The 9,855-nt window shown below is 39.5% G+C and overlaps 1 protein-coding gene across 1 annotated transcript; it reads right to left on the bottom strand.

The window, feature by feature from the left end:
* Positions 1-2,358: 2,358 nt before the first annotated feature.
* On the bottom strand, positions 2,359-8,387 carry LOC117487938 (leucine-rich repeat LGI family member 2-like). Its single transcript, XM_034136726.1, has 4 exons — positions 8,281-8,387; positions 8,043-8,160; positions 7,206-7,378; positions 2,359-4,635 (listed from the first exon to the last, which is right to left on the bottom strand). The coding sequence occupies exons 3-4, from the start codon at positions 7,231-7,233 to the stop codon at positions 3,818-3,820; spliced, it is 846 nt and encodes a 281-aa protein (XP_033992617.1). The 5' UTR covers positions 7,234-7,378; positions 8,043-8,160; positions 8,281-8,387; the 3' UTR covers positions 2,359-3,817.
* Between the last annotated feature and the right edge of the window lie 1,468 nt (positions 8,388-9,855).

The following is a 9,855-nucleotide window of genomic DNA, read 5'->3' as shown; positions in this document are numbered from 1 at the left end:
ACAGTTTTTAAGCTATTTAAACTAGGCTGTTGGTGTAAATAAGCCCTTCTGCCATCTTTCTAATGGATAACAGAAAGACAAACAGGTTCTTTCTGACAATGGCTCAACTTTCAGATTGTATAATTCTGCTAGGACTTTTTGCAGTAAGCTGTGCTACTTACACCGTCAAACTAGGCACATAAAATGGGTTTAGGGTTAGGATATGAAGCATTCTGAGTAAGAGGGTTATCAGCTGTACATGTTATGGATAACTGTGACTTATTGTTGAGTAAATAACAGTGTGTGTTTTAAACCTTGGTCCTCCCTGCAGAGATTTCTCCACTTTCTATGATTTTTTTTTTTTTTTTTAATGATATTGTCAACTGTAGATGTTTACAATATAGTAAGTTAGGAATTTCATGAAAACATATTTATTTACTTTTGTTTCAACATTGGATATTTTGTGTTTGTGGTGGATTCAATCGAATATTGAGAAAATGATTTATGTAAAAATGTTTGACACTTTTTTTTTACAGTTTCATGTGTAGGTACCTTAAAATTACAAAGAAATATCTTAAAGTCTTATAATAGTAATACACTTTTATATTACGAGGAGTTACATATTTAATTGCAGATAATAATTTTTATTTTACATACATCTGCATGTATTTTCTGAAAGTGCAAAAATACTGTAAATATGATATAGTAAATTTACTTTAAAAAAAAAATGAAATAAATGTTATTTGTTGTTGTCAAAATACTTAAAATAATGTTTTGGGTTGTTAATTTATAGTTCATCTGTCATTTTACGGGATTTTGCAAGTTATTTAAAAAAACATAATTACTATAAAAAAAATAATTATTTCCTGTAAAATTAGGATATTTTTTTACAGTGTATAGAATGTCTCAGTTCAAATCTTCCAGACGGTTTGAGAAGTAGGCTATGCTGCAGGACACACGCCGGTTAGAATAGTCTATTCTGCACATGTGCAATGCTGCACAATTCAAATGTTACAGTAATGGGTTGTGCTATTACAGATGATTTTGAGTACAGTGCTTTACTGTGAAATAATAGTTAAATAATGTCAAATCCAATTTTACTGTAGTTTTATAGATATTTTGTTGTGATATTACAGGGGCTTTTTATTACAATATTTCTCTGTAATATGATACTCTTAAATGCTGTGAAATCCTTGCAATGTTTACAATGTTGTTGTGATATTACAGAGGATTTTGATTGCAGTATTTTATTGTGAAATAATAGTTAAATGCTGTGAAATCCAAGGATACAGTCCTTTTTACATGTATTTGTTGGGATATTACAGGGGGCCTTGATTACAATATGTCACTGTAAAATAATACTGTTAAATGTAGTGAAATGCTGGTAAATGTTTACAGTGTAACACTGTAATGTAGATGTGCACATGTGATGTTAGTGCATAAAGCAATATTCTGTATTGTATGGTCTATCTGTAAGGAAGCTGCCATCTTAACCCCAAACTCTTGATTTGTTCATTTGTAACTCATTATTGCAGACTGACTGTTAAACTGTAGATTTATGATGTCACAGTCCTTTTATTTTTTACAGTGCTCATTTGCATTGTGGTTTAACTGTGAGCAGAGGCTTCCTATGAAAGCTCACATTCAATTACATTATAGTGGTTTGTAACATAATTTGGCTCATGAGAGCTTTTTCACTGAAAATCCAATAAACCAAAACAGTGAGGTTGCAGCCTTAGAGTGAAAACCAATGTGGATATAGTCACAGATACTGTACGTTAACAATTATTTTTTCAGAGTAAAGCATTTGTCACCATCTATTCCTTTTTGGAACCACAAGAGACAAGAGCTAATACACCTGAACGTGGAAAATACATTTTAGGCGGGAAACATTTTACCATTAACTAAAAACACACTGTGAAAGGGTTAAGGTTCGAAAACCAAAACACTGGCCACACCAAAAGCCAACAACACTGTTGTAGCAACCTGTCAATCACACGTTTGCTCCGCCCATAAGCATACGCTGCTTTATCCTCTATTTTACTCATAAAGAGATCATCATTTTTTAAATACACATCATGCTGTATTGAAAGATACTTGGAACTAGAGATCGATACCATGCACTTGTCAGAAAAATGTAAGGTCAGAAAAGTGACATTTAGGGTAATTTTCTTATAGTCTTTGATAAAATCTGACTTTTTTTTGCAAATGCAGGTTTTAAATCACTTTTAAACCCAGAAGTTGCAGCCTATCAAAACAAAGCTAAAAGACACTAAATGAGAGCAACTGCAGTCATTGGATAATTTACTCTGGGTTTGACATAACGACTGAGTCCTTTCATCCTGATGATCAATGAATGATAACACACACCTTCCAATCTTATTTTTTACACATTTATTTTGATACCCAACTGATTATATTTACAGTATACTTTGAGTAACATTCAATATGCTTAAAACAAAATCATACAAAATAACCCGCATGTTATAAAGCTTGCATATTCCAGTATGCTTTTTTAAAATTACAATACCATTCTCTTAATGAGAAGAAGCACTTGTAGACTTCTGAGTTTGTTAGGTTTATTTCAAAATAATTGAGCAAACACCCTTTTTTGAATGTCATGCGCTTGCAAGTTGCAGTAATGTTTTTTTATTAGTTTTTTTTAAAAGTAAGTGCAAAGTTCTGTTCAGTTTTTGTGTGACAAACAGGTAGTGGCATTGCAGTCCATGTTGTATGTACATGTTGTAGCTTGTAAGTTAACATTCAGTATTAGTAAGAAGAGAATGACAGACGGAAAAAGCCTCTCAACTAGAGTGAACATATTTACATTAACACATTGTTTCCTTCATTTGTAGACAAACAAATGATGTCTTTTTATTTTGTTCATAAATGTGAGCTATCACTTCTTCAGTGAGGAGCCTTTTAAAGTTTTAGTTGACAAAGAAAAAGTTAAATGATGTCAGTAGTACAACAACTCGGGTTGCTTTTTTTATTTGTATGTAGATTTGTTCCCTGAAACACTTAAAGAGCTTCTATCAGTTTCTACTATAGTTAATCTGGTCTAAAAGTTGATTCCATTCACATGTTAGTCTAAAAAGGCATTAGCTATATCCAGTCCTGAATATTTCTCCACCTCACAAACCACTGGTTCCTTATTTACTGTACGCGATATAATCTATAGCACCTACAGTAATATTCGTCTCGTAACAACTACACTCTAAGGGCTGGGGTCTCACCTAGGATAATTAAAGGTTTGTGCTTTCAAGACATTCCCTGTTTGGAAAAAGCAAAGGGGTGTGATACTTCATCACGGCCAGAGGGAGGCACTGTGGGCCAATCAGGACACAGAACCCCAGAGCTGATAAGGCAACAATCACCACATGAGGGCATGAGGTAAGTGGCACACGAGGAGCAACCACACCTGTTACATGCCCTTAATGAGAACATAAGAAAATAATATGATACTTCTCTTAGGTCTTGTTGTATATTAGTTAGGGTATAAAACCATTAGGATAGGGGATATTAAACTGAAAATAGATCCAAATCATATGAAAGTATTCCACCTTCAGGAATGTGAGCTGGATTTTTAGGAGAATACCAGCCTCCTTTTACACTTGTCCACCTCTTGACTCCCCCTCTCAGTCTCTGAAGTCTGAAAGACCATGGAAACAGATATTTGGACAAGGCCATCAAGCTTGAAAACTATAAGAATTCTAAACACATCTTTACCCAGCTTTTACTTGGGACGGAAACAAATGAAGGGATTGAAATTGAAAAAGTGTGTTTTAGTCCTTTTTTCCCCCCTCCACCAATCTTTCGGGGGCCATGACAAGGCCCCTCACAAGCTCAAGTCAATCATGATGTGCTCAAAGATCTGCGTGTTTCCCTTGAAGCTGGAGGTGAAGATGAAGTCCCTGCGGTCGGTGGAAACCACAGTGAAGGAGCGCGGTGCCTGGATGTACACGTCCTTGAAGCGGTCAAATAGTTTGTTCTCATCATCCCACATGTAGATCTGCGAGAAGGTGTAATCGCTTCCCAGAGCCATGTAGTAACGCTCTTTGAAAAAAAAAGGCTGGACAATCATAGAGCCTCGTGAGGGCAAGGCCTGGATCTCTGTAAACTGTTTGGTACCCCAACGAAGGATTTTGGAGTCACCAATATAGCGCGTCATAGCCAGGTAGAGTTCCTCCTTGATCCGGAAGTGCTTCACAGCTACAACGTCCTCCATGTGAGGGATCTCTCCCTGCAGGACAAACTTCTGGTTGCTCCGGCTCCACTGGTAGATCACAGGCACCTGCGAGCGGCTCGCCAAGATAAGGTGCGCTTTCCCATCCAAGTCCAGGAACTCTGCGTCTGTGTCGCGGTACCACTCATGCAGCGACTGGTAGGAATAAAAGCCCTTATCGTTCCACTTGTAGAGGGTGGACAGGCCTGCTTTTGAACTGTCAGCAATCACAAAGAACCAGTCAGAGCCCACCTGGAACGCCTCAATGTCATTGGGCTTGGAGATCTTGGACACCTCGATGTCCTGAAACCTGCTGAAGCTGCTTTGGTCCTCATCAAACTTGTAGATGTGGGAGCCACCAAACAGCTGAGCCACGATGACAAACACCTGGTCCTGGATGACCACTGACTTGCACCCCACAATGGACTGACCTGAAAGGCGGATAAATTAAAAATAAATGGGCCAATACCAAATTGTAAAAGGTTGTTATTGAAAAACACTTTCAAATTTTCCCAGCTCACTACTGGCTGGACAGGTTTTCTGAAATGCTGCGTTTAAATATGCAAATTAGCCATTCTTTTTTATCAAATATGTGCTAATTTAATTGAAATACATTACTAGTACAGAAACTTGAATACAGTATAATGCCGGGTGGAAAATTCTCTATTTGTAAATTCAAACCTATCAGAGTTAAAGGTTTGTACAGAGGGACTTTAGGATATTTCTTTGTATCATTTCATAGATCAGTAAAAACTGTAAACAATGGGAATGAAACTGCTGTAAGTGCTACTGAATCTACAAACACAAAAACGCAGTAAGAAAAACTCTTAAATGTGTATTTTAGATCTGTTTTCCTTCTCAAAATTCAGAAAGAAGACAACATGGCCGACATGTTATGAAGCAAAATGGCCCAAACTCTCAAAATGTAACAACAGCATCCACAGTTAAAAAAAAAAAGTTTGCCGTACCTGTGATGTTATCATAAGTCCTGAGGTTCATTTCTATGTGGTCCCACTGGAAAACCATACAGCTCTCTGCGCTGGGAGCAGCTATCGTCACATAATATATATATCTATATATTCTTCTCTTTATTTCCAAAACAGAATAATTCTGATGTGTTAACACCCAGTAAAGCAAACAAAAGAGGATAAATATGGAGACATGTCTACCAGAGATGGGGTCGTTACTAAAAAAAAGTAATATATTACATATTACATATTACTTTAAAAAAAAGTAATATATTACACTACTTCGTTACTCTCTACATAAAGTAACTCGTTACTTTACTCGTTACTTTACTCGCAGGGCCGGCCAGCCCCTCCCTGCAGGCAGATCACGCAGACTGCTAAAGTTTCAAATGTTCTCTTTAGTTCAGTTTCCATTGTCGCATAGTATATCTCTGAACGATGCAATGGTGATTCCACTGTGCAAATGGGCAACATTACCTCTACTATGAAGGATGCTACAAGCCTGTCCATCTCTGCTTTGGTTACCGGTCCTCCAAATTCTAATTTGTGCTGCTTCGGAGTCGCACTCACAACATCCTCACTCTGGGTTCGGGGGTCCTTAGCTATTAGCTTCACCTTACCATGTGTTCTTTGCAGGTGTTTGTTGAGGTTTGACGTGGTGTTTACAGCAGTGGATAACAGCTTCTGGCCTGGACACAGTTTGCACCTCACCGTCTGTTGGAGCAGAACACCTATTGTGGTGGCTGATAGCCACCCCCTCTGCTACGCGCCGTTCGTTGAATGAGGCTGATCTCTATTAAATAAAGAAAGGAATTGAAAACACCGGAATCAAAAGTTATAACAATTATCTGAGTTTACTCTGGTAGGAAACAAAACACGTATACTTAGTTATACAGAGTACTCCGGACTTCAGGCTTGTGATGCTGTTTACAGGTAGACAGACCATGCCTTCAAGAAACGAGAAGTACAGACTTCAGGTTTGGGATGCGGTTTACACGTCTCTAGACCAGCCTTCAGCAAACCAGAAGTATTTTTACATACAAAAACAACAGTATTCATATCCATATTTTGGGGCGGAGATGTGTCGACTCTTCCTTCCCATTTGACTCCGAAGCAAATCAGAGAGTCCGTGGGGAGGAGCTGTGTGAGCTGCTCACTCCCCCAGGTTTCCTTACTGGTTGGATCCACCTCTGGCCGGGTTCAATACAGCGAATCAGAGTTCTGACCAGAACGTGAGATTCTAAGGTTCTACAAGGTCAAAATCAATCTTATCTCTGCACCGGTATTCACTCCCTTATTTTCCCATGGCATCTTTCACATAAACTGTTACTCTCAGACAATTAAACATTGTATACAGATATAATGAGCCCAGAAAGAACATACTGAACCTTGAAAAGAACATGTGTGTGCGCTCTGGTGAAAAGGAGCTGTGTGTGTGTGAAACAGGATCTCTGTGTCAGTGAGTTGTAAGTGAGAAGACATTATATATGTGATTACTTAAAACAGTTCAAACAATACATGTTTACTTCAATACAGTTTAGAATCATATCTTTTTACTTCACGTCACATTCCTGTTTATTCTTCGGACGAACTCAAAATAATGGGCATACCTCCACCCCTCGAAAGTTATCGCTGACTCTGCCATGTTTATGCAGCACTGCACGTGGAGATGTGGACGCGCAAGTCGCGCAGATTACGTACATATAAACCTGCGGCGGAAACCCCTCTTGTCTGTCAGTGTGATTATGACTGATTTTATAAAAGTAACGAAGTAACGCGTGTCGGGGCAATGTTAGTAACTGTAGTGTGATTACTGAATTATAAAAGTAACGCGTTACACTACTCTTTTACCGACAAAAGTATTATTATTATTACTTTGTAACGCGTTACACCCAACTCTGATGTCTACACAGGAAGCAGTTACTTAGAGTGAAAGCAAGTGTCTGGGAATCTGCAGCTTGTAGAAAACACATGGCCTCTCTAGAACTGGAGATCTGGGAAAGTAGTTCCCAAAGATCTTGTGTCCCACTCACCTGTTCTCCATGCAGAGGGCATCCACATCAATGATGCGTGCCTCACGGTTGCCCAGGACGTGGTTGAGCTCCACGTTGAGGCGGTAGGTCTTCTCCCTGAACACGCCGCGCTCCGCCTTCACGTCCTGCAGCTCGTCGGTCAGAGCCTTCATGTTGTGCTCCATCTCCTCCATCTAGAAAAAGACAACCAGAAAGACGTTAGAGTTTGCTGAGCGGGCATAGGAAGTTGTTTGCAGTGTAGGAGCTCCCACCTGTAAAACCTTGGATACTGTATTCAGCTGAGTGAGAGGCTCTACTGGAGCACATACAGGTGAATTGCTTTTAAGAACACCTCAAAAGCAGGTTTTAAGGAGGGAACAGAATCTTTTCATCAACCTAATGAAATCCAATTCAACACCACCAAATGATAAGCCTCCTGAAAGGCAGTATTTACTACACTGTGTGGATGTATCGTAAGGGAGTGATGATAGTAATGGGGTGAGAGTCAGGCATGTACAACAGCTTATTATGTTAATTGTTGGCAAAAAAAAATTCAAACGATTACGGACGGAGCCTTGATAGCAGGGGCAGTTCTAGGGGGGGGCAACAGGGGCCAGTGCCCCCGTAACACTGACCAGGGACCCCCCTGTGGCCCCTGGTAATTACACAATTACTTTATACTGTCTTTAAATTTGGTTTAGAACTGCCACTGCTTGATAGGGGTGAATATTCCTAGAAAACTCCATTATTAAAGTAATATTTATTACTAGAGTCTTGATGCGAGACCATCTAAAATAAGAAGCTTTTCTGGGTTCAGTATGTCGATCTTTTGTGTAGAAAGTAAGAACATTCATCAACCTGGAGCCCTGCTCTCTCCAGCTGGGGAACAAGGTCCTCACGTTCATGGGGGGGGGAAATGTCGCGGCCCCACCTCCTCATCGCCGAGCCTCTGTCGAGTTATGGTCATCCTTAGCAGCTGTGGAAAAACAAGTTAAATTCACTGCTTCCCTCAAACACATCTACTCATGCACTGGATGTGTGTGTGTTTGGGCGGGGGGGGGGGGGGGGGGGTTACATGTGCTGCAGGTCACCTCACCTTGTTGTCCCCCTGGGCCTCCGTCAGCCTCTGCGCCAGCTCCTTCACCTCCTCCGTCAGCTTTTTGGCTCGTTCCCTGGAGTCTCTCAGCAGCTGAGCCAGGTTCACCTGAGGAGAAGGTGGAGGAGAATCGTGAAAACAGCTGGTGATTGGCCACGTGGATCGTCATGGAGATTAGGGCTGCATGATTTGGAAATATTACTAATTGCGATTATTTGGCTGATATTGCAATAACAATATAATTCATGATATGAGAGGGTTTGATCATTATTCTCATTGAAAAATATATTTAAAATGGTAATCGTGTTCATTTTGTATTACATTGTATTAACTATTCTATACTTCATTTAGAATTATATTAAAAGAAGAGGTGTCTTGCTTTTCCGGTTATTACCCGTCCCCTTGTGTGTTATGAAGGTTTTTATGCATGTAAATGGTCTGCAGAGTCAAAAACCCTCAAAGTACACCCTGTAGGGAGTAAAACTCTAACACAGAAAAGACCTCCCCAAAACGCCTCGTTGGAGATTTCTCATGTTCTTCCTGGACATTGTGACGTGTGAACACCCAGTAGCCACACCCAGAGCTATACGGTCATGCGGTACCCGGAACGAAATGGACCAATCCGTGGAGCCGTTACGTTACATCACGTCCGCTGAGCCGTTACGTTAAGCCCCCGCTGATTGGTCCAAATTGACCAATCCACGGACTTCCACACACACACACACACACACTCTCTGCTGATTTCTCCTCCCTGGCTGCAGGCTGATAACAGACAGTTGGGATCGCGGCGAATTTCTCTCTGCAGACCCATTCTCACAGCGTTTATCAACCTTTTTCTTACTCAATATCAAGCCACACTTATTGTTTTTACTTCGGCTGTGAGTTTGTGTGTGCTCAGGATGAGTTTGGCTGTGTTTCGCTATGTATGCTAAACAAGGAAACAACACCTCCACGGAGCTCTGCGCGATTCACAACGTCCCGACCAATCAGAGCACACTGTGCTCACAGGGAGGGTGGGGGCTGGAGCTATTGGAGCTACAACGAGCCGTTAAAGGCAGAGAGTGAAATTCAGTGAATACATGTAGTTTACAGAGATGCTGTATGAGAAACCAATGTGAGTTTGGAAAAATGCACAGTATAAATCTATTTTAGTATACCTCAACAATGGAATTATGATCAGTGGAAATGGCCATGACACCTCTCCTTTAACACTTATTTTGCGGCTGATTTCTAACCTATATTACACTTGTAGCTGACTAAACTCTGATTATACAATAATAAATAACTGTTAAACAAGATGTCTAGATATTGGCCACATCACATCTAGAAAGTAAATTCTGTAAACAAGTGAAGATTAAGAAAACAAACAAAATAAGACAATATAACTCTTAATAATCACATTTCCAGTGTCAACCACAAGTAGAATATTTATTTCTTTACTGTATATTTTAAATATATATACATATTAAAATAAGTATTATAATAACATTCATAAAATAAATCTAGATTATTAAAAAAGTATTATTTATTGTATTAATTTTCCCAAACATTTTCCTATGTTTGAAACCTTTGAGA

Source organism: Trematomus bernacchii, unplaced genomic scaffold (genome assembly GCF_902827165.1).
Source record: "Trematomus bernacchii unplaced genomic scaffold, fTreBer1.1, whole genome shotgun sequence".
NCBI classification, from domain to species: Eukaryota; Metazoa; Chordata; class Actinopteri; order Perciformes; family Nototheniidae; genus Trematomus; species Trematomus bernacchii.
The sequence above is the reverse complement of the archived record's forward strand: the minus strand, read 5'-3'. Positions and strand labels throughout refer to the sequence as shown.

Bases quoted from the DNA above. Each gene is read 5' to 3' on its own strand.
- LOC117487938 (XM_034136726.1), bottom strand. From the start codon at position 7,233: ATGTGGATGCCCTCTGCATGGAGAACAG. The intron at 4,636-7,205 runs GTGAGTGGGACA...TCCGCCTTTCAG, and splicing joins GCCCTCTGCATGGAGAACAG to GTCAGTCCATTGTGGGGTGC.